Source organism: Pituophis catenifer, unplaced genomic scaffold (genome assembly GCF_029215685.1).
Source record: "Pituophis catenifer annectens isolate HBS135680 unplaced genomic scaffold, rPitCat1.0.hap2 SCAF_2, whole genome shotgun sequence".
NCBI classification, from domain to species: Eukaryota; Metazoa; Chordata; class Lepidosauria; order Squamata; family Colubridae; genus Pituophis; species Pituophis catenifer.
This window is the reverse complement of record NW_027256882.1, coordinates 158,174,895-158,199,882: the sequence shown is the minus strand read 5'-3', so window position 1 is coordinate 158,199,882 and position 24,988 is coordinate 158,174,895. Positions and strand designations below refer to the sequence as shown.

At 41.5% G+C, this 24,988-nt stretch overlaps 1 protein-coding gene across 5 annotated transcripts; it reads left to right on the top strand.

The window, feature by feature from the left end:
• Positions 1–2,185: 2,185 nt before the first annotated feature.
• On the top strand, positions 2,186–24,988 carry NACA (nascent polypeptide associated complex subunit alpha). Of its 5 annotated transcripts, none has more exons than XM_070937882.1 (11): positions 2,186–2,252; positions 4,201–4,272; positions 10,600–10,707; positions 13,046–13,123; positions 14,623–17,418; positions 19,342–19,427; positions 20,935–21,012; positions 22,469–22,615; positions 22,993–23,121; positions 24,152–24,274; positions 24,881–24,988. In XM_070937882.1, exons 2-11 carry the CDS (start codon positions 4,203–4,205, stop codon positions 24,893–24,895), a joined length of 3,630 nt encoding a protein of 1,209 aa, XP_070793983.1. In that variant the 5' UTR covers positions 2,186–2,252; positions 4,201–4,202; the 3' UTR covers positions 24,896–24,988. The 5 variants fall into 5 exon arrangements, with proteins under 5 accessions (XP_070793983.1, XP_070793985.1, XP_070793982.1 ...); XM_070937881.1 differs by having other exon boundaries at positions 2,242–2,332; positions 14,626–17,418; XM_070937880.1 differs by having other exon boundaries at positions 2,242–2,332.

The window sequence follows — 24,988 nt, the reverse complement described above, 5'->3', positions numbered from 1 at the left end:
TGTATAACAGGTAAGGAGGTGCGAAAGAGGCATGGTGTGTGTTGTGTTGGATGTGAGGGAGGCATGGGGAAAACGGGGGAGGATATGCAGGTGTGCACAAGCGACCAGCACAAGCACAGAGGGGTTGAAGTGCATAGGTAGGAGAGGCTTACCCAAGTGACTTGTGACCTTCCCTGCTGGCTTCCCCACTGACTTTCTGGGGAAGCCGGCGGGGAAGATTGTAAATAGCGTGCAACTAGTTGTAAGTGGAAACCTGTTGCCAAGTGCCCAGATTGTGATCGTATGACAGCAGGAATCCTGGGATGTCTGGAATTCTGAGGACTTGTCATAATGCCATTATAATGTCAAATAGTCATGAACGAATGGTCCTTTGCCAAAGATAGCCTGTGGATCTGATTTTTATCATCTAGTCCTTCACCAAAAAGCTAAAGCAGCCCACTTTTAGATGGATTTCACCTCAATGCTATGTGACTTTTACTTTTTCAAAGTAAACCTGACAGTGCTACTTCTGTCCAGTTCTCCCAGGGTCAAGAAAAAACAGGATCCACTTGGGGGGTCTCCCATTTGGATCCCTGAGGCTGGGGGGGCTGAATCTGGTTCTGTTGTAACCAAGATAAGCTTTCCGGACATGAAATTGATAGTAACTCCTGCCTGAAATCTATTTAAAACGCGCAGGAAAACAGTATATTCTCCCGCTTTTTCTCCCCTTATCTTCACAACCGCACTGTAAGATACATTAGGATTTTCTTCGCCGATTCAACATCTCCCTGCTGACTTTCTCGAGACAAGCGCATCTTTCTGATACTCTAGCCCAGCTTCCGCCAGTTACGATACCACCAGAGATGATTAACTATAACTCTTCTATTCATAATTCACAGCCAAAACAAAGGCTGGCTTCAATCTTGGAAATTGACTAATGCCAGCTAGTTGTTTCTGGCTCCTAGCAACTACATCGATTTTCTCCAGGATTTATCCTTAACCTGGTCAAGTCTCCCAACAATGCATTCATCACCACTGTAACTAATGTTCGGAAATGAACCATCTTGTCCTGAGCCACAGTGGCGCAGTGGTTAGAGTGCAGTACTGCAGGAAACTTCTGTTGACTGCTGGCTGCCTGCAGTTTGGCAGTTCAAATCTCACCAGGCTCAGGGTTGACTCAGCCTTCCCTCCTTCTGAGGCGGGTAAAATTGTTGGGGGCGATAGGCTGACTCTGTAAACCGTTTAGAGGGCTGTAAAGCACTTTAAAGAGGTATATAAGTCTTATTGCTATTGCTGTTACATCGATCCATCCCAGCCGAGGTCAGGCAGAGAAGATAAGTTGTGGATCCCGTTGGTTAAAGAATTCTGAATGATGGGATCCAGGAAGAGAGCTTTCCTCTGCTGATGCTCCCACCCTTTGGAACATCTTACCCCAAAGATGAGACGGTCCCCACTCTTTTGGCCTTCCGGAAGACTGTCAGGACCCTGGCTCTGCCAATTAGCATGGAGGTCTAAAGAGTGATAGACAACCCTGGCGGCTTGAGAGTATTCCTTACATTTCTTTTAACCTTTTAAGCAGCTTTTTAACCTGGCTTTCATTGTTTTTAATCTCTGCATTTATACTTTTGTACTTAAACTCCCATGTCACTTAAGTGAAATGGGCGGTGCAACAATTGGATAAGTAAATGGATGCTACACAATAAAGCAAATATTAAGACCCATCTATTCATAAACAAACTAATTCATCTTTATTTTTCCTACTGTCAATGACTGATGGGCGTCTATGAAGATTCTCAATCATCCAGGTCATGGTTGTCCCAAAGGTGCTTTTTTTCAAGAGGCAACTGGACTTTCTGGTTTTTCTTTGAAGACGTTTCGCTTCTCATCCAAGAAGCTTCTTCGGCTCTGACTGGATGATGGGTTGAAGCTTCTTGATTGAGAAGCAAAACGTCTTCAAAGAAAAAAAAAACAAAGTCCAGTTGCCTCTTGAAAAAAAGCACCTTTGGGATGACTGATGGGTGGGTTTTGTTTTGTTTTTTGTTTGTTTGGTTTGTTTGTTTGGTTTGTTTGGAGTCAGGAACTTCTACCAAATTTTGCTTGGAAGTTTGAACGTGCAACCTTCTGAAGAGTCCGGAAGCGTTGCCGAAAGAGCACGAGGTAAACACAGACTATTTTAGGACCCGGAAGTTGTTCCAACGCATACCGGAAGTCGGCTGCCCCTCCCCTCTCTTGCCTTTTTCTTCCGCCATCTTGCGCCCGGATCGTCTCGTACGGTAAGGTCCGCCGTTTATATCCGCCGGCATCTGCCTCTGACGGCTCCGTAACCCGGCCGGTGGGGAGCCCCTTAAAATGGGTAAAGCTGAAGTGGTTCCAGGGGATGGGCCGAGGGTGGCGGGGCGGCCTGGGACGGTTAGATTCGGCGGGGGCTCCGAATAGGCCGCTTGGGCCATTCCGCTCTGGGTTCTGCGGCGTCAGGGCGGCCTTGCCGTTCAAGGGGAGAGGCTCCCTTGGAGTTTGGGGACGGAAGAAGGATGTTCGGTAATGAAAGCGCAGGGAGAAGGAAGCCGTCCCTTAGGAAGACTCCAGTAAGGTGCTTCCAATAAGGTCTTCCCCTTGGAAACGGGAGAACTTAACATTCTTGGGCCGGTCCTGGTTTGTGCTCAATTGTGGTCGGTGGCTGGACTGGGGTCTCTGCTAAACGGTCCCTCCTTTTCCCTGAATATTGTTTTATATAAAGAATTGAAAGGGGGAAGTTGTGGTCAGAGTTGGGCTGGATTCTTTCACGACCGCCTAAGAGTTTCTGCATGTGGTCCAAGCAGGGCGACGGGTTTTTTTTTGCCAGGAGAGTGAATCTCCTTGCTGTTCACACATGCAACAAACTTTGTTCTTGGAAGGCGGCCCTGTCACATCAAGGTATTGAGCGAAGACAGGGCAAAAATTTAGTGATAAAACTCGCAGGACGATGAGTGGAATACTGTAATGATGGCGAAACACGCAGGCATCGTATATTTAGTGGAAGGGAGAGAATACTGAACCTGTCCCCTTGTTCAGCCCGTCTTTCTGAAGTGGCCTGCGAAGGGATGTTGGCTTGGTAAAAAGTACACCTTGATGGTGCTGTGATAAAATTAAAAACAAGGAGCTTTGCTAAATCAGAAGCAGGCTTCATTAGGGAAGGGGTAGAAGTTGTGGGTATAAAGCAATGGTTCCCAACGTGGGGCAATTTGATTTTTAATGGCGATTTGAACCTTGTTTAAACCAAGTTAATGGCTTTTTAGGCTTCCTCCATGTGAGTAGAGTGCACTTTTTGAGTAAAGTAAGAATTATATGTGGTGTGTGTGTGGGGGGGTGCAATTAGGATTTTAGAGATACTTAGGTGGGGCATGGCCAAAAAAAGGTTGGGAACCACTGGTATAAAGGCTTTTCAAACTATGAGCAATATCAAGTAATGAAACTTGGCTGTGGAGGCTTGTGTTAGGTGCATACAACTTCCACAGTTGAACTGGCAGAATATACACTAGTAACTTCAGACCAATAATTGGACCTGACCATTTAACTGAGATAATAAGGCAGTTATAAGACTACAAAAATGAAAAATAGATCAGTGTTTTTGAATACTTTAAAACTTTTAGATGAATATAGAAATACAGGTACTCCTCAGCTTACAACCACAATTGAGCCCAAATTTATCTTGCTAAGTAAGAAATTTGTTAAGTGAGTTTTGCCCCATTTTACAACTTTTCTGGTCACGTTTGTTAAGTGAACCATTGCAGTTGTTAAATTAGTACACTGTTGTTAAGTGAATCTGGTTTCCCCATAAACTTAGCTTGTCAGAAGGTTGCAAAAAGATGCTCACGTGACCCCAAGACACTGCAACCGTCATAAATGTGAGTCACTTGTCAAGCATCCAAATGTAAATCATGTGACCATGGGGATGCTGCAACGGTCATGTGTGAAAAATGGTTATGTCACTTTTTTCAGTGCCGTTGTAACTTTGAATGGTCACTAAGCGAACTGTGGTAAGTCAAGGACTACCTGTAACTTGTTTTTTTTAGGATTAATATCTTAATACAGTGCCTAAAGTTCCCATATAAGTGGTTTGCCTGGGTATTGTGACTGCAACAGATTAAGACTTTATTGTAGTTAAAGTATTCTACAATGTTATAATAGATAAGATAATAGGGCAAAAATAACTTACCTTTTATTTTGTTCCTGTTCTATCAGAAATGCCTGGAGAAGCCACAGAAACTGTCCCAGCAACAGAACAGGAGCTGCCCCAGCCTCAGGCTGAGACAGGTTAGTATTTTGGATGATTTATATACCTTTAGAATACATTCTCCATCAGCATGGAGACCCATAGAAGTCCTTTGTGGAGAGAGTTCCATGCTTTCTACCATGCCTTTGCCCAAGGAAATCATCTGTTAATTTCATCCTCGTTATCTGTAGTAGTGGTATTAAAAATAGAGATTTTCCATATAGAGCTGTTGTATGGTTAATTTAGGGCAAACATTAGAAATGACTATATACATGTTTGGGGGATTGGATACAATGTTTTTGGAGTGAGCAAGCTGGAACTAGATGCTCTGCTTCATTGAAATTTTGGAACAGCTTTCCTTCCACTCCCCACAAATGCTAACTGAATGTTAATTTGTGCTTTAATCCAGAACAATGGGAAGACATTAGGCCCTTTAAAGTATATTGTAAGGAAAACACTAATCTAAGCTACTGGATTTTTTTCTTCATATATTTATTTGTTGGGGTTATCAGATGTGTTGTTTTAATATTATAACGCACGTTAGATGTTAGACACTCGCTTAACATTTTAGCTTTTATATCAGAGTGACCTTACAGAATAATTGGGATGCTTTAAAATGTTATTGCTAGTAAATGTCTGAGATTTTTTTTCAGGAAAGAAAAGTGATAATTATGAAAAATATAACCATATTTTTAAATTCTAAAGAAATCAGGAACTCTATTTCAAAAAATCTCAGATTGGCATTTATTAAGCATGCTGTGCCCGGCTATACATGAGATTGGCAAAAAGTGTGCCTCATTTTTGATGAATTAGAATTGTGAACTATGAGCTTTTTAAAAATCCTGGTTATATTTTAGTGTGTTTGGCTGTGTTGTGTGCATACTTTTACTATATTTGATTTACTAACTTTGAACTATACTATCTATTATGTTTCAAGTGATATGTCTTGAGGGAATTTTGGATGCTGGATAGCAAATAATTTGATTTCATTATTTGCCACATTTCTGGCTGAAAGCTTAAGGGATACTGCATGATGTATGACTTGGCTTCTCCTATACCAGGGGTCTGCAACCTTAAACACTCAAAGAGCCATTTGGACCCGTTTCCCACAGGGAAAAAAACACACAGGGAGCCTCAAAACCTGGGTGGGCATGGCCAACTCAATGTCACTCACTCCCACCCAGTCACATGACCCCCCCGCCACAAAACTATTCTCTATGTCTCTCTTTCTTCCCCCTCCCCTTCTATATCTCTGCCCCTCTACCTCTCTCCCCGTCTCTATCTCTCCCCTGTGTCTCTCTCTCCAATTGTATCCCTCTCCCTATCTTCCCCTCTCTCTCCCCCTTCTGTATCTCTCTGTCCCTCTCCCTATCTTCCCATTTCTCCCCCTCTTCCTATCTTCCCCTCTCTCCCCCCCCTCTGTGTATCACTGTGTGCGTGTCTCTCTGTCTTTCTCTCTCCCCCCTCCCTCCCTCTCTCTCTCTCTCTCTGAAAGCCACCGCTGGGCCAAGCAAGCAAGCTCTTCTTGGGGTGCTTCGCTACTCCTTTTATTTCTTCTTTTTGGAAATCCAGGCTGGCTGAGGAAAGATCACCAGCAGCAGTGGAGGCTTCCTGTCAGGCAACCGTCCCCCTCAGGCAACCGTCCCCCTCCTTTCCCCCCCTTCTCCTCTCGTGACTCCCTGGCCAGCTGTGGCTGAGCCAGGAGTGTGTGCATGTGCGGGGAGACCCTCCTTAAGCAAGTGGCCGCCCGACCCGCGCATGCCTTTCCTGAGCTTTGGCGCTCACTTGAGGAGGGTCTCTCCACGCGTGTGCACACTCCTGGCTCAGGCACAGCCCGCCAGAGGATAACAAGGGGAGGAGGGTTGCCCAAAGGGAAGCTGCTGCAGCTGGCAATCGTTCCTCAGCCAGCCCGGATTTCCAAAAATAACCAAAATAAAAGGGGCGAGGGGCTGGGCCAATCAGTGATGGGACAGGGAGCCACAGCAGAGGGCCCAAAGAGCTGCATGCGGCTCCAGAGCCGCGGGTTGCCAACACCCATCCTATGCATAGTGGAGCTGTTGTCCATTACTGGATTGTTATTTCTTTTTTGTAAATAAGTTAATGTATTTATTGAAACATTTAAGAAACGGAGAGCTACAAAGAGAGAGATGGAGACCTAGCTGATAGAGTAATATGGCAGGAATTAAAGATAGGATTTATAATTATAAATTATAGGTATAATAAAACCTAAATTTCATTATTTTACTGTCCAGTTCTGAATTGTTAATATAGTGGTTTCTATCCCGACGGTGGCAGGTGTGATTTGAAAGCTTTGGGGAACTTTGGAGTTCCATTGAGTGTTCTGTGAAGAATGGTCTGGGCAGCAGAGATGTTCTTCTGGGCAGTCAGAAAGTACCTGTTTCTACTCCTACACCAGAGCAAGGGCATTCAGAAATAGATACACCTCTCCTGATTCCAGAGATCTAGAAAGGGTTCTGAAGTCACTTCCTGTGGAAGGCAGTAGTTTCCTTGATCCTGGCTTTCTCTGGAGAGTAGACAAACCGGCAAGCTACCATGGCTAGAATCACCCTGATGACTCTTTTTCCTTTTCCTTTCTTTAGTTTTCGTGGCTTTCACTTTCCTTTTTTGGAGATGTTAACCTAGTAGTCAGCAATGTAATGAACATCAACATAGTGTCTGGAGATTCCTTGGAGCTTTCTATGAGGTTTATGAGGCCAAATAAGAAGTTTAATTTCTAATTTTCTAAGTCCACGCTTAATCTTTTCAAGAGAATTAAGCCAACATAGTGTTGCCAAGAACCAGCAGATTTATCACTGCTCCTTTAGGTAACAACAATGACCACCACACTGCCCTACTTTTGAATTCATATAACATACCACATTCCTAAAAATAATCTCACACATTTAACAGGCCCCCTCCCAAGAATGTCATTTCTTCCTGGTCACATAAACCAACAAAACCTCTACTATAAGCTATCATCAAATCATAGGCTCTCACCCACGTGGCCTCTTCAGTAGCCTTAGAGATCACACGGATAAAAGAGTTTGTGGTTTCTTCTCCATATTAATAATATCTAAAAAAAATAGCCAGTGAGTCTTTAGTAAGCCTATCGCATATTTTTTTTTTCTAGACTTAACAGGTGGCCCATTTACACATTTCAATCTAGAACATTTCTTGGGCTTCAGCATCAGGAAATTTCTCATTTAGCCAGTCAGCTCGCAGAATATACACGAAGGAGATAGTAACTGTAGAGCTGGCAGCAGATTTGGACAGTGAGGAGGTTGGGGAGGAACGTGGGCCAGTCCTGGAGTCTGGGGAAGGCTCGGATGAGGGGTCTACATTGGAGGCAGAGAGGGGGCCAGGGTCATCTGGTAGTTATGTGCTGCCTCCGGAATCTGACATCACCGAGGCAGAAGAACATTGTAAGCCTGTGTGCGCATGTGCAGAGCTGCCAAAAGGCAAGAACAATTAAGAAAAAAAAGGGCGACTTGGGAGTAAGGCTTGGAGATGATTGGCCCCTCCATAAGACATAAAAGAGGAGCAAACAGATGTGAGCCTTTACAGGAAGCAATTAGTTCATATAGTCAATTCAAGCTCTGCTCAGTTTGGCCTTGCAAAACTAATTGACATTTAGGTCTCTGGCAGCTTTTCAAGGAAGATAAAGCTGGGTGCTTATCAACATTACCCTGAAAGACAGTCAACTCGAGCAGACATCTGTCGGAATCTTCACAGACTGTGAACCGTCTCAATAAAAGAGGTTTTTTGGGACTAAGATTGTGATTTATGCTTTCTCAGGAAGCCTAGGTCAGAACAGTAACTACCATAGTCCACTTCAAATCATAGGGAGTACGTGTACCTCTAGGTAAATAACCTACTACTCAAGTTCCCTTTGCCTGAACAGGCAAAGGGGGATGTATGAATCATGATTAGACCATCAAAGAGTCAAGAGCATATGTTAACCAGCACATGCCCTACAGCTCTTGGGCACCAAAGAGATCTGATCTCCCTTGCAAAGAAGAGACCATCCAACAAGTGGTCACATAATTCCTCCAAACCAGCTGCCTGGAACTTATGATTTTCATAGTCTCCAGGGTTCGATAATTGCCTATATCAATGTATTATTGAAATTTCATTTCCTTTCCTTTCCTTTCCTACCTATCAATTCCACTGAAATCTCTCAGGTTGTGACTCTTGGGTAGGGAAAATTGGCTTTCTGACCAGGTTTTATTGATCAGAGACATCACCCTCAAGAGAGGAGGCTGGATTGCTTAGGAGAAATAGTTTAAGTATAGGAAACACAAAGCTGCTATCTTCTGGGACAATCTAAAAGAACTTTTGAAAAGATAGCACCACCAAAACTGAGCAAATCAAAGCTTATGAATAAGACAAATTTCTGGGCTGGGCATCAGATAAGTTCAACTGCTGAGGTTTAGAATTCAGGTAAGGACCTCAGCCTCAGGATGTTCAAGCAAATTATGTTGAGTTAACAAGGATGTTCTGATAGCTCCTATCAGCTCAAGGCAAAATAACTTCATTTCAAACTCCCTATCTCAGGAATTGTGGACAGTAAACATCTTTAAATCCACATGGCCCAAAGACCTGCTACATACCTTCACTATCCCCATTAACTCAGGCTCCTGAGGCTAGTTCAGAACTGGAGAATAGAATTATATTGAGTATGCTAATAGCACCCAACTGTGCCAGGAAACTGATACTTCAATCTAGGCAACCTATCAGTTTCTTAAAAATAGCTTCTGGACATCAATAGACTAAATCAAGGGGGATCACCTGGTTACAATTATGTGCCAGGAGATTGGATTTATCTCACCAACCTAGAAATAGTTACAAAATCATACATACTATTATAGAATCCAAGTGACTCAATCATCTACTCACATGAATTCACCTGGGAAGCTTTCGACTACTGAGCCCAAAATGAAGGGAGGCTCTACAACAGGGCTATCAAACTCACGGGCCGGATGCGTCACGCACAGGCCGTGTCCATGCCCGGTTTAGTGAAGGGGGGGAAACATGCAATACGTCACGTGACAATGCTGTGACAATGCAAGTTTGACACCCCTGCTCTACAACATCAGATTTTATTCCCAGGTCTTGCCTTTCCTACATGCGGACTTCAACAAGGTAATGTAATCAAACTCTGTATGTAGGAGTTGTCCCTCTCAATCCTAGCAATGAAGAGCTCTTTGCCAATCTCACGCTCAAGATATTTTTAAGGAAGTTTTCTCTGCTATCTATGAATGGCCATGATCAAACCTTCCGCTAGCTCTAGAAGTACTTGCCCAGTACTTAAAGTTCATCAAACAATCATTTGGCCAATTAACACATAAATAAATGCAGAAAATAGTTCCCAGTAAGCATGATTTCCCCATCCTCAGAGCCCAAGATGGACTTCTATCCCAGAAAATTCCCTGCAGACCGGTACCAATCTGTGGCACAGCTGGAGGTGAGCGGCAGGCAAGAAAAACTGCCCATGCATGGGATCTAGGTTATCTGCTCCTTCTCTTCCCCCCCCCCCAAAATCTGTGGAAAAATTGTCTTCCTTGAAACTGGTCCCTGGTGCCAAAAGATTGGGGACCACTGGATTAGTGGACCTACCAGTATAAGTAGTCTTTTTTTTTAGAAACTAGAGTTGGGACTGGCAACTTTGTTATTAAGCGAAGCAGTTGCTAAGTAACTATGATTCTGCTTATAATCTTCAGCTTTGCTTGGCTTCACAGGCCTGCAAAGATAAAAAATGCAAGGATTGGTTTTAAACTGGCCTATCTCTGGTACAGGGGGAAAAAAACTCATTCTAAATCCAAAATGGATTTCTAGCTGATAATTCAAATCTAAACAAGCTACTTTGGTTTTCAGTATATATTATAGGAAGCGGTCTCTGACGACTTTTTTTTTTAAAGTTATCCTTTCCTGTCTTTTATCCTATGTTGAAGTGTTGTATTCATGCCTGCTAACGCACCATGAGTTCATCTAGATTGGCTTTTGATGCATCATTATTAACATTCAGCAGCTGCTGTTAACTTGAGTTCAAATGAGTGCATGTAAACATCTTGTCACAATCTGAGGAAACCATGAAGACTGTTTCCATTTCAAAACTGCCAGTACTGCCAGTACAATGGCACTAATTTGGTTAGAAAGATGATTTGATTTGTCAAATTCATTTCTAATATAAACGGAATTGACATTTTCTATAGTGTTTTTTTTTTATTCCTGTGCTTTTTGTCTTTTGCAACTGAGTTTAACTCACATCTTTCTGCATGATTGAATATATTTACACTTGAGCAGCTGACCTCAAAAGGCATATATAGCGGCCTTGTAGGATTTCTGAATGGTTGAAACTATTGTTGTAGCTCCAGCTCCTGGGGCCCCCATGGAAACGATGAGCAAGCCAGTTGCTGCCAAGAATCCTGAGGTAGGAGGCAAGGATTCTCAGGCTGGGACTGCTTTAGAGTGTTCAGGTAGGTCTGAAGTTAAAGCAGCAGACTAGAATTGCCACGCATAACATCTGACTTAAAATGAAAGAAAAACACTGTAACACACCAGTGTTTCTGAAATGCCAGCTCTGTTTAATCTGATGCCTTAGATTTGATTCTTCCTGTTTCTTGATAAACTGCAGAAATTTGAAAAAACAATAGACGCTCTTCAGCTGTTCAGTACTGTATTTGATCCTTTCCTAAAGTATTACAAATAGTCCTTGACTCATAACTGAAAGCTCGGAATGACATTTGTAAATTGTGCCAGTCGTTAAATGGGTCATCACATGACTGACCCAATTTTAAAACACATTTTGCAGCAGTCATTATGGGAATCGCCAGAATCATTAAGTGAATTCATGGTCATTAAGCAAACCCATTGTCCCCAATGGGCATTTTTGCCAGAAGCTAGAAGTCAATGCCGGTTTCTGGCAAAAAAGAGAGAGAGAGTAATAAATCATGGTCACGTGATTGCAGGTCACTGCCAATAGCCATAAATGCGGGCTAGTTGCCAAGCACCCAAAATGAGATCACATGATGGGGGGGCAGCCATCGGAACTTTGAATCCAGGTCACAAGTACCTTTTGGGGGGGGGGTCCGTTATACTTTCAAATGGTTGCTGAGTGACTTGTAAGTCCAGGACTATTCGTACTAGGTTTGCCTCCTTTCATTTCCAATAGGCATTTTATTTGGAAAGTCAGATGAAATGTTGTATCTTAATCTTTTCTAAAATGTTTCTAATGGTGGAAGCATCAATAAATAATCCTTTCAAATTAATGCTAGACTCATGTCTATGTACAGTCCTTCATGGAGAAATAGTTCTACTTACTAAGATCAACCTTTTCACTTTCTTGTACATAGAAAGTGTATGTATCCTGGGCTGCTTTGCTACCTTGTTCCAGAACTTTTTTTACTCTTTATTTTGGAATATATGTTCAATTCTCCTACGATCATGTCTTATAACTGCTGCACCAGTTTTGCTAAGATTTGATGCACAGGCATTGACATGAAGCACTAATCTTTTAATGTGACTGTTTTCCTTATTAAATGAGCTGTTAAGAGTAGTTAAGTGTGCCTTTTTGCCTTCTCTCTTATATTTGCCTAATGGAAAGATATAGGATTAAGACCAGGTGAGTTCATAGTTTATAAAACAGCCAGTTATGACGAGATTGAGGCTAATCCCTTCCATTTTGTGGATTCCAGCATTTTTTCTGGAATATTTTGAATTAAGATATGAGCTTTGAGTGCAAGCAGCAGAAAGGCATACTCTTCAAGATGGAATAGGATTGAGTTTCATAGATTTGGTTTCCATACTGATATAATCTGAGCACATGCTTGATCTAGCTTTTACATCACTCTTGCTATATTTGCCTTGAATTCTGGATGTCATCCCAGTCCTGTTGTCATCCCAACTCACACTGTTAGAGTTATTACACTAGCAAAAGGTTTTGCTCAGCTGCCTCATTAGTCTAGATCAGTGTTTCCCAAACTTGGCTATTTTAAGGTGCATGGACTTCAATTCCCAGAATTCCCCAACCAGTATGCCTGGTTGAGGAATTCTGGGAGTTGAAGTCCATACATCTTCAAAGGGTCAAGTTTGGGAAACACTGGTCTAGATAAAGGAATAAAGGACTCTTGATTGTATTATTTTTTAAAATGAAATTGCAAATCCTCATTATAAAACTACTTTCTCCTTTTTTTTTTTTTTTTTTTTTTTTTTTTTTTGCTTTAGTTTGGAAAAGCCAGTCCAACGTAATGTACTGTATATTGGGTTTTGTATTTGGGATTTTACTTGTGTAAGCCACCTGGAGTCACTATGAGTTAGATAGCCATATAAGTTCTATTAATAAGTCAAATAAAATAAACTAGAGGAAGATTTGAAGTTACCAGAGCCCTTAAGTCACATCAGATTCCTTGTCCCATGCTTCTGGCTTTTTCTATATAATTTCACCAAAGAGACTTGCAGGTCACTAATGCACAAATGATTTGCTTTTCTGTTGTATGTGAAGTATATAAGAACACAGGCAAGTGGCCTATTGGATCACAACCCTGGCTCATCTAGTCCAGCAATCTGTTTTCAAAATCAACCAACTGTAGAAGGAAACCCATAGTCTCTTGGTAGATTGGCTTCAGAGGCATTTATAGTGCCATCAAAACTAATAGCCTTGAATCCTCACAACTTCCATGAATTGATCCAAAGTCCTTTAATTGTGAAGGTCTTATTGGTTGTATTGATCGAGCTGAAAGAATAGAATCTTCTCAATTGTTCTAGCTCCTGTTTTATCGATGTGTTGTTTAATAACTGTTGATTTTGCTTATTCAGCATCTGCCATTCCTGCTTCTTTTCCTGGTGCTGCTGAAGCACCTCCAGTCTGTTCTCAGCCTCCCATTCTAGCATCAGGTATTTGTTCTTAGCATATGCCATTTTAAACAGTATATTTACGGTGTTGGACTAATACAGTTACTTTAATATGGCATACAGTCTGATGGGAGTGGATGGTAGTTGGTATCACTGCACTTGAACCCAGGCTCCAAAACTATGTTCAAGTTCTGTCCTTATCTTAGCTTATCAGATGCCTAGGTTCATAGATTATAATGCTTTGCCTGAAATGGGAATGCTTCATGCTGATACAGTATGATTTGATTTACTTAAGGCTTCTTCAATAAACTTAATTTGAAATCACAGAGGCTTCCCTCATTTAAAAAGATGACAAAAGTTTCTGAATTCCAGTGCACCACAGAGGACTCAATGCTTCAAGCTTAAATGCTGCAACTTGTTTCCTGAACTAGCAGGTTTACTATCTTAAAATGAAAGCGCTAAAAATAAAAGATTACTAGCAAATATTAAAGGGTTGGATTTATGATAAGATTCATTTGTGCCAGGAGTGATAACTACAATTAACCCTCACGTAATGTCCGAAATTGGGACTGACAATTCTAGCATTCAGCAATGTGGTTAAGTGAAACTTCACATGACTGTATCCAACTTACACAGTTCCACTGCAGTTATTAAGCAAATTAAACCTGATGTCACATGACCACAACTTGTGGCTTATTGCCAGCTTCCCCCATTGACTTTGTCAATAAGTAAGTAAGTATGCCAGTAAGAGCCACAACTAGCAATACTATGACCATGGGATGCTGTGACCATTGTAGATGCCCACCAGTTTCAAAATGCCCAAGTCATGATCAAATGACTGAGAATACTGCAACAGCCATAATTTTGAGGACCGGTCATAATCTACTTTTTCAAGACTGTGCACAAGTTTGAAGAGATGCAGAATTAGGCTGTTGTTAACCAACGACTACCTGAATAGCTTAGCTATGGTATAGTAGTTTGCCCGGCTATTTGGCAGCATCAAGCTGACTTTAGCTGATGTCAAAAAAACTAAGTTGGGTGGGAAACTATGAGAAATGGCTAGAATAAGAAAGTAATATCTCAAAAGAAAGAATTACATGGATATTTCTCTAAAGTGACTAGGAAATGAGTTCAACTCAAAGAACATTTATACTTTTGCTTTTCGAGTGCTTAATTCTACATGTGTCTTCATGGGAAATGTTGAGTCTTTCTGAAATGTTATGGCTGCAAAGACAGTTTTGTTTTATTCATCAAATGTGCATGCTGCCAAATTGGAATACACTAAAATAATATTTTACATAATAAAGAGTAATATAATACAATACGATACACAAGAGCAAGCCATTGATATATTGGCTAAAGATAAATATGTATCCAAGAAAAGTTGCTTGGGATGGGAGAAAAAAAATATTTTCTGGCAACAGCTGTAATAATTTCTCCCCTACATGTAATAGCGCTTCTATGTGGGAGGCTTTATAGATAACTTCATTTTTCTTCCTACGTGTTCTTTTTCCAATGCTGATTTACTTTTTCTCCTTTAGCAGCTGTTTCCACCTCTTCTACTTATAGCCCCCTCCACCCTTCCTCTTCATGCCGTGATGCTAACTCTCCCCTTGCTAGCCTCTGTCCCTTTACTATTCCACCAGAACTGGTTACCTCTGTCTCTACGGTACAAGCCACTCCTGATGCTGCCTTGTCTTCTGCTGACTCAGTTATGTTATCTCAGACCCTTTCTCCCGTGAAACCACCAGTTATGACTGGTATTGCACCTGTTGGTATACCCCTACCTTTAGGGCCTGTAACTTCTCCCCCAGCCTCAGGAATTTCCTCTGAATCCCTTACTTCTGCTCCATCAACATCTCCTATAAGCCCAGCAGGGACAACTTCTGCAGCCTCAGTTTCTCCAGTTCCATCATCTCCTGGCCCAGTTCCTTTCATTCTCCCAATTGCTCCTGTGTCTCCTCCTATGACTACAGCTCCCATTCCCGCTGAAGTTCCAGCTCCTACTGTGGCTTCACCCTCTAGTCCAACTCCTTTCCCTCCAAATTCTGCAGGTGCTCCTGCCTTATCACCAACACTTCCTATCCTTAACACTGCAACCCCTACTCTTGATCCAGTGGCTCACATTTCATCCTTTCTTCCCCCTCGCCAGCCTTCCATACCCATCAGCTCTGTTCCATCTCTTCCTGATTCTATGACCGTTCCCAGTCCCATCATTTCTCCAATGCCTGTATCAATTCCGGGATGTCCTGCAGGGTCATCTACAGAATCTGCATCTCATCCTGTGACTCCTTTGGCACCTATTTCCAGTTCTGAGATCCCGGCTTCCTTTCCTAAGGTTTCTGGGGCTGATCCTTCGTCTCCAGCAAAGCTTGCTCCCGCAATACCACCTGCAAAGTCTACTTCTGGTCCTGAATCCAGTATCATGTCCCCAGCAAAGCCTGCTCCTACACCATTGTTACCTGAAGGTCCTCATGGCAAACTTGTTTCTGGTTCTCTACCACCTGTGAAATTGGCATCTGGTCCTGCAGCCCCAGAAGTATGCCCTGTGTCTGGTCCACTATCTGTTTCTTCCCAGCTACAAACTCCTATTTTGGCACCTGTTCCCGACTCTGTAACTACTTCTCTAGACAAAGCAATGTTGTCTTCTAAACAGATGGCTCCTGCCAAGTCCCCTGGGAAACCTCCTTCTCCCTCAGAACATCCTGCTGATGCTCTAATCACAGCAGGTCCAATAATGAAGCCTGCTTCTGGGTCTGTAGCCCCTTCTGGAACACCAATAGGCCCTTCCAGTCCTGTGCCACTTTCTTCACAGCCAGAGAGTCCCACTTCAGTTCCTATTTCTGGCTCTACTTCACTGGGCCCGGCAGTGTCTAAGCCTAAAGAACTGAGTACGGTACTTCCTTCTGTAAAACCGGCTTCCTCTTCAGATATTTCTTCAGATCCTGTGTCCTCATCAGGCTCTGTACTTACACCTCCACTTCCTCCATCACCCCCAATGAAATCTCCTCCTTCGGTGCCTATTCCTGAGCCCATTTTCCCTTCTGCTACAGCATCAGGACTAATCTCTGCTCCAGGACTACCCAAAGGGCAACCTGTGAAAACTGTATCTAGTCCTGTGACTCCTACAGGACCCCCTGTGGAAGCTGCTCCCCTTTCAGCCCCTGTTTCTAGTCCGATAATGCCTCCCATAGGCCCTTCGCCACCTGCTTCCACGATGGTTCCATCTGTTTTGGAACCAGCTCCTGCCCCTTCAGTATCTGCTTCTGTAACTCCAGGGATACCTGTTTCTCAGCCTGCAGCTGTTTCTGGCCCTGTGGCTGCAGTAGAGCCTGCTTTTGTTTCACCAGCATCTGCTATGAAGCCATTTTCAACTTCTGAACTTGCTTCTAGCTCTTTGTCTATGGCAGAGTATGTTTCTAGTCCTGCAACACCTACTGCCCATATTCCCGCACCTATTTCTGGATCCACAGCCCTTCCTGTGGCCTCTGAAGGGGTTACTCCTAGCTCATTGGCACCTGCCTCCCATCCAGCAGCAGCTTCTGAGGTACCTCCTCCTGAACTTCAGGCATCACCTGTAGTTGTAGCAGAGACTGCTTCAGCTTCAGTGACAGCAGCTGCACCTGCCCCGATAATTTCTCCTGTGGGCCCAACAATGGCAGTTTCTCACACAGCACCCTCTGTGGTGCCTGCACCAGTGACCGTTCCTGGAACCCCTGCTACTTTTCCTAAACCTCTTTCCTCTCCTGACCTTGTAGCCTCTGTCATCCCTCCTCCTGGCATTGCGCCTCTGTCTTCTGCAGTGACTCCTCCCATTTCCCCTGCAGCAGCATTTTCTATTCCAGTAACCCTTAGTCCTGTCTCTAGCCCCAAATTGCCCCCTGTCTCGGCCTTAGACATGAGCCAGGTTTCCATTTCAACTGGGGAGGCGATGCCTTCCCAGAAAATGGCACCTTTGCCTCTTACACCTGCTGATCTTTCTGTTTCTACTCCTCCTCTTGCAAGCAGTCTCACTCAGTTGGCTTCTCCTGCACCCTCTCCTTCTACCCCTGTGAAAAAGCTAGAGCCTTCCTCTGTGCTTCCCAAGCCATCCCCTGTTGCACCTGCATCTGGTTTAGCACCTGAAGTTACCCCCAGCCCTATCTCTACTACCTTTGAAGACGACGAGCTGCCACCCTTGATCCCTCCAGAGGTACATGTTGAGGAGTCACCTCTGCAGCCAGTCCTGGTGGACTTCTCTCCTAAGACAGCTGTGCCCCTTGCTGAGGTTCCAGCAACTGCTCCTTTACCACCTCCTCCTCTTCCTGTCAAACAGCCTTTCCTGAAGAATGACAAGGGTATTTGCCTCTTCGGTTTGCTGTGTGCATGGATATCAAACACCACTCACTGAATACTAACTTAGTTGTTCAGGCATGGAGTGTGAATTCCCTCTGCTTTGACTGTTAGACTAGAAACACGCCATTTAGGATTTAAAATTTACTAAATCAAAATAAACCTAGATTAAGTTATCATAGTTGAAATTTGTTGTGCGCACTGTGATTCGTGATTTATGTTTAAGAGCATACACTACTAATGTGAAAGTTGAATCACTGGGCATGATGTGTGTGTTTAATAGATGTGTCATAAGCCTTGTCTGAGTTGATATCTCTGAGAGAGAACTAACCTAGAAACTGTAATCACCTCTTTGTTTTCAATGGCACACTCTCATTTCAGCCTGCTTTTTTGTTTCTTGTGTTTTGCCTGTGGTTGCATATCTAGTAGATTTTGTTAATTGCAGATGCATTTCATGATATTTTCTGTGCTACGAGGTGGTATTTTACCCTCATTCTAGAAGAATTTGTGGTCTAATGTTGATGTCCTCCTTCAGTTTATTGTTCAGTGTCTATATTTGCAACTGCATTTTGGGTGGGTATGTATAAATAGGAAGCTTTCTGTTAAATACTTGCATATACTATGTGTTAAATTCATGTGTTGTCTGTTAGAGAGTAGAAATGAGTAGTCTGGTATTTCTGTCCAGTTTTCAGTCACTTAAATGTAGTCACATGCATATGCAATTTGGGGTAAAGGTGTCAGGATTTAGCATCACTTGGAATTAACATAGTATTAGTGAGACAGACAGTGATATCAGTTGTGATTGTTCCAGAAAAACTCTGCCCTGCACATGCTTTCTTGTCAGTAATCACATTTATTCCCTTCTTGCATTGCAGTCACACAGATATTAAGGCATGTGAGCTAGCAGTTCACTGAAACTTGCATCCCGAGATGGCAGTCATATAATGGTGGTGGGGAGGATTGTCTTGAAGTTATCTCTCTGAAAGATACAAATACAAAATAATTACAAGATTTTAAAATATTTTTACTTTTTAAGTGAGTAATCAATTAGTGTTCACTTTAGTCCTTGCAAACATCTTTCATAAATTTGGTTGTTTTAAAACCTTGGGAACGTGCCATGAACTTGAGCAGTCTTTCTCCATCTTCCTCTCTCTTGCTCGCGTTCCTTTGTTCTTTAATATAGGATAACCAGTTTGCCAGAACAAATTTAAACCCTACTTCTGAATGACATACTGTGTACTAAACCGGTATTTCTTTGGCTTACCATGTGTGTACCCAGCTGCTTCAGTAACTCATAATTAAAACATGGATGTCTGAATCCACTTTGAAGCAGTCTTAATTGGTGCTAGTTGTTGTTTGTCCTGTGTACACATCATGCTAGATCCTAGGTCTCACAAATTGTGAAAAGGAAGGGAAACTATGTATAATGAGGAAAGGTGTTCAGGTCCATAGCATATTTCTAGTCTACAATCATGGGCCAAATTATGCCAGAATGAAATTGTCATGTTCTTTTTTTTTTAAGTACTAGTTAAATCAAACAATATCCTTACCCTGAGAATGTGATTGACATCTTGCTCTAAGAAACTTGTTCTTCCTGGGAACCTTGATTGAACAAAGATAAACTCCCTGCCCTATTGCCACATAAGTTAAACCACTATTATATTAAATCACTGCCATTTCAGAATTTTGTTGTCTACAAATTACTTCTTTTCTATGTGTGTGGAGAATGTTGGGGATATGTTCTTTTACTATCAGACATTTCTGAAGTATGTTGGCTTCAAAGTATTTTTTAACAATGTTGGCACAATAAAAGAACAATAGTTTCTTCATGAACCAAGCTGCAAAGCTCTGCATGTTTTGCCTGGGCCTGCCTGCCACTCCCAAGAGCGACCAAGTTGGAAAGAAATTATGTGTGTTGATTTCTGTAGGTTCTGGAACAGAATCCGACAGCGATGAATCAGTGCCAGAACTTGAAGAACAGGACTCCACGCAGGCCACCACACAGCAGGCGCAGGTGAGAAAGGGAACGAAGAACACTATAAACTGTATTTCATATGCTTGGGCTGGGCTGTAAAAGTAAGTATATTTCAACCTCAAAAAACTCACATAGCAATTGTGAATACATAATTTAGTTAGGTAACATCTAACACCACAATATTCAAAACATCCATTATAACAGGTGATCACAACTTGAGATCTAAGCTGCATGTAAACACCACTCTCTAAATCCTGGGGTGTAGCCCTGGCACTCTCCAAAATTAGCCACCGCATTGTAGTTTTTATTAAGACCAAGAAAATTAGTAAATGCATAAGGAGATGATACTATTACATTGGCACAACTGCAGTTGTGCTTTTCTGACCAAGGTAAACACTTATCTGCTAATTAATAATAGATGTTCTGGAATATCCTGGTCAGATGGTAGCTATCTTTGATGGACTCCCAGCTGCTGAGAGGCTGACACTTTCAACTACTCTTTAAAAATAACATGCAATGTAAAAAAAAAAATTGCACAGCTACTCAGTCAGGGTCAGCAATATCAGGTTTGGATAATGCTTACTCATTCTACATCTCAGTTCTTCTCATGTATCGCCTCCTACCTAGCATGGAGGTAAAAATTATGAAAAGTTAGCCATGATTAGCTCAGTGGAATTTTAGTTTTTGTCCTGTTCCTAGCTTTAATTGTATCCATCAGTTCAAAGGCAATGTGCAGACATCAGTTCAAAAAAAGGTTGTATACCTTGATTTGCAATAATTAGTTTTGCACATCAGTGCACATTCTAATTTGTGCCGGAGTTATAACAATTTTTATCCATGTTGTCTATACCAGTTAGAGAAATGGTAAATACAATGGATATGTATCTAAAATTGGTATGCTATGATTTTCAAACATGAAACTAGGGGAAGAATATCCAATATATATAATACATCGTGAAAAGTGGGTGTTTTCCTTTTGAATAAATCATGCGAAGAACAGAACATTTCAGGAGTTAGAGAGATGGATGCTAACTGGGCAGTTTCTTGAATTTGTTTCTGCTATATATTTTTTCCAAAATATGGAGATACAGCTATTGCTATTCTTGAGTTTTTCATTATGCCCTGCTTCCTTTCCCTTTCATTATCTTTTTTGTTGTTGTTGGCTTTGTTTTAGCATTTTGAGCGCCGTAGTTATAGATAATATTGTAAATGAGGAATTTCCCTGCTGTGGATTGTAATGTTTGTCATCCTATCTCTGACCTCGCTCAGTTTTACCCAGAACTTGTTTCTCTTCTGAAGAATGCACAGGGAACACTATCTAATAAACCTGCTTCTCCACAGACCATTGTGATCTGAGTTGGTATAGAAATAACAGTTCAGTATTTGAAGTTGTGCAAGAAGCTGGGAGTAATTAAACAAACTGGGAGTTGTCTGGCAAAACTCTGGCCCTGTATTTTAATCTGGAGGCTTTTTGGTGATGTTACGCATATGTACATTCTCATGATGATCAGCATTTTTTAAAAAAAGCATGTGGTGTTCTTGGCAGCTTGCAGCAGCAGCTGAAATAGATGAAGAACCAGTTAGCAAAGCGAAACAGAGCCGGAGTGAAAAGAAAGCACGGAAGGTAAGATTAAATTAACAGTTCCTGGTGGCTTGCTTGATTCAGCCAACAAAAACTGTTGGTACCCCTGAATCTTTAATCATGTAAACATATACCAGCTAGGGTTGTCTTGCAGTGCCTGTTCTACTGCAACTCTCAAAACTTCGATTTTTGTTGTTGCTGTTTCTACAAGTCATTTCTTACAGCACATCCTTATTTTGCAAAAGCTGTTGATCGAAAGAGGGCTTAAGATGAGTTAGAAGATACCAATGAACCCATTACTTCCATTTCCTTTTGGCAAAGCCCCTGCTTGTCCTACTAGGAAATGTTTAGGGCATGAGATAAACTTTTACACTCAAATTGTCAAAAATTTCAAATTTTTGTATAATATCAGAGAAAGGAATATATTTGAATACATCTCTGTTGGCTTCTCTTCAGAGAATTTTTGTGCCCAAAGAAGTATTTTTCTAAAAACAATCAAGCTCTGAAGTGCAGTCTTTATTTTATAGAAGGTGAAACAGAGAGAACCCATGGTTGACCACATTACTGGCACAAAATTCTGGGTTTTGAGAGGGAGGTGCCATTTCTCTTTCAGGAAAGGATTATTTAGGTGTTCTACATTCATCAAACAGTAAAGAGTGTGTCTTCCATTACACTGGCCATCTTGTAGTCCTTATGACCTCCAGATCATAACCATTGCAATATGCTGTACATGAAGCCATTGAGGAATAATTGGAAGCCTCAACTGATGCAAAATGCAGTGGCACAGATAGTTAATGGCATTGTTTTTTCAGTGCATGTGCTTCTCAAGTTGCATTGGCTTCTGGGCACAATTCAAGATGTTGGTAGTTGCCTTTAAAGCCTTTCACAACTGTGTTAACTTATGGGACTATCTTTCCCCAATTGTTTGTACCCATCCAGTCCAGCAGGAGGGACATTCTCTGAGTGCCATCAGTTGAGCAGGTATAAGCTGGTAGGATGCAGGAGGAAGGCATTTAATGCCAGGGCACCTAAACTATGGAACTTTATTCCCCCTTAGCCCTGACCCTTTTGCTGGCCTTTTTTAAAATTGAAAACTTAGGTTTGTGCCCAGCCTGGAACCCGAAACTGTGATGGAGGCTTCCTCTTGGCTTTGTTGACGATTACTTTATGAAGTTCAGCTGCCATGCACTTTTATATATTTTAATAGCTTTTGTCTATTTTACTGTAAGCCACCCAGAGTCACAGGTATGAAGTGGGTGGCTATATAAATTAAATAATGAAATAAAATACTAGGAGTAATTTTGCAATGAATTAGACTTTTCCCCACATGACGAAAGGAATCGTGAAAACCAGGCCACCTGCTGTAGAAAAGGGACCTTTTTGATAAGTCCAGTGTTCTGATCTCACTGTGGCTCATTATCTGCAATTCATTTACTAGTCTAGCTCAGGTGCTCTGTGTCTAAATCTTTTCCTCGAACAATTATGTTTTGTTTTTAAGGCGATGTCCAAGCTTGGCCTTCGTCAGGTCACAGGTGTAACCAGAGTTACCATCAGGAAATCCAAGAACATCCTTTTTGTCATCACCAAGCCAGATGTATATAAAAGTCCTGCGTCGGATACCTATATAGTTTTTGGAGAAGCAAAGGTAAGCTGAATTTAGGGAATCCCCAGCAAGGAAGTCTTTACCATTTGTTTCTGCAACTATCAGTAGATTTGCTACCAGTTAGAATTTTGGGTTTACCATTCAAATAAACAAAGAACATTTGCTCTGCAGGACTTTTCTGACAGCAGGTTCATATGGATCAGTGTGGTTTGTTTCATGAGAAGGGTTAAAATTTTTGTGAAAGGGAAGAATTCATTCCAAACTGCAGTGCCTATCAGTATCACTATTTATAAAGTTGTCTATTTTGCTTTCTTTGCGTGCATTCCACTAGCATTGTCAGTTATAAACTACCTGATTGTAGATAATCAAAAAATCTACAAGTCATTGGCTTTTTTTCCCCCCTCATCCATTTCTACCAGATTGAAGATCTCTCTCAGCAAGCACAGCTGGCTGCTGCTGAGAAATTCAAAGTGCAAGGAGAAGCTATTTCAAACATTCAGGAAAACACACAGACTCCTACTGTACAAGAAGAAAGTGAGGAGGAGGAGGTAAGCATCACTCTTGAATGTGTGAGGTGGACTTTCCAGGAAGTTTGAGACATGTATCTAGCAGTTTATGCTAAATCACTGCTGCTAATTTTGTCTGCTGAAACATGTATGGTTAGAAGACCCTACCTGTGGATATAAAATTACTTACTGAGGGTAGTATCCGGCTAAAAAGAGGTATCAAACTGAAATGGCAGTGAGAAAAAGAGCCTGATACTGCTTTGTATCTTATTTATGTATACTGGCCTGCCCATGCTGACCTTTTCCATCTCTTGTAAACATCTAGCTTCCTTTATATCTCCAGATCCACAATAGGCAGGTGATATAATTCATTCCAGATTTCTTTCATGGTTATGTCACGGTAGTACTTACAGTATACATGTACCTCTATTCTTGCAACCAGGAAAGTGCTATACCACTTAATTTATCAGCTTTTCAACATCCTTTTTGAATCTTCAAATATCATTTTCAAATATTTTCTTCTGTTTAAGTGGCAGGCAGAAAGAAACTGACCCTATTTATCAATGAATATTCTCCTTCAGTATCTCCCTTCCAGCATCTGAATGGAATACTGTGAATTTTTTTTAAAAAACAGTGCTGGTTGTTATCTCTAGTGAATTTTTGCTAGAGGCATCCATTTGTTAACTAAGTTATCTGCCGTGCATGATCCTAATAACTATAATTGTGCTTGAGCACAATTACATACAGCAACGAGTCTCCATTTTGCTCTTTTTCTTGATTTGTTTTCCCTGGATTTTATAACAAACTCTCTATTTTGGTATATTTTTCACCAGTCCAGGAAAGCTCGTTATTCCGTTCTACTCATGAGATTGAAAAATGAAAACAGATGAGTTTTTTAAAGTTACCAAAATGTCTGTAACAATCTGTAAGGTTTCATTAGGCTATATTTTGTGGCATCTTAAGAAGTTCTTATAGTTACTGTAAAATCTTGAGGATTAAAGAGTAATACTTTCCTGATTGACAGAAAAACCTGGCAGATGCCTTGAGAGATTATCTATCTTCTTCCTTCCAGGTTGATGAGACTGGTGTTGAGGTGAAAGACATTGAATTAGTTATGTCCCAAGCAAATGTTTCCCGGGCAAAAGCAGTTCGTGCCCTAAAGAATAACAGTAATGATATCGTAAATGCAATTATGGTAAGTGCATGATTGAGTGCTATATGTGACTAGGCTACTGTACCCCAAAATGTAGAAGATAGTTGGGAGAATTGACCATCAGCATATTAAGTGGTTATTTCACTTGATTATCCAGCTCATTACAAGAATATTGTTCTGTTTTTATTCAGTATGTTTGCTAGTAATTGTTAGAATACAAGGGAAATGGATATCAAGATGCCATATGTTCTAAAAATTAGGTTAACTGCTATAGATTATGCAGTGAAACAGAGAAGTGACTTATAGGAGAAACATCTGTTTCCAGATAGTCCAGTTAAACCTCTTTAAGCTTCTAATACAAATGCAGCAATATTGTTTCCTCGGGGGTTACATAAATGCCTTGGTGCTCAATGTTATATCCTAGGCAACTATTCAGGAACTAGGCACTGTATCTTTGCCTGTGCTTTGTCACAGCAACAATTGTACCCTTGCTGTTCCTTGACCTCACAGGCAGTTACAATAATAGCCCTCAGGGTCATTTGGCTGGGCTGGGTGGCTAAACAATTTGCTGTGAACATTCCCATCCCACCACCTAAGGGAATAAACAAAAAGATTGTTTCTCACTTGCTCTTTTCTGTTTCTTTCCAGGAATTGACGATGTAGCCATCCAGAAAGGACTTTTTGGTGTTATATTACAGCTGAATTGAAAATTTGTACTATTTCTATCAGTTAAATAAAAGTAGTGGTTTAAAAAGA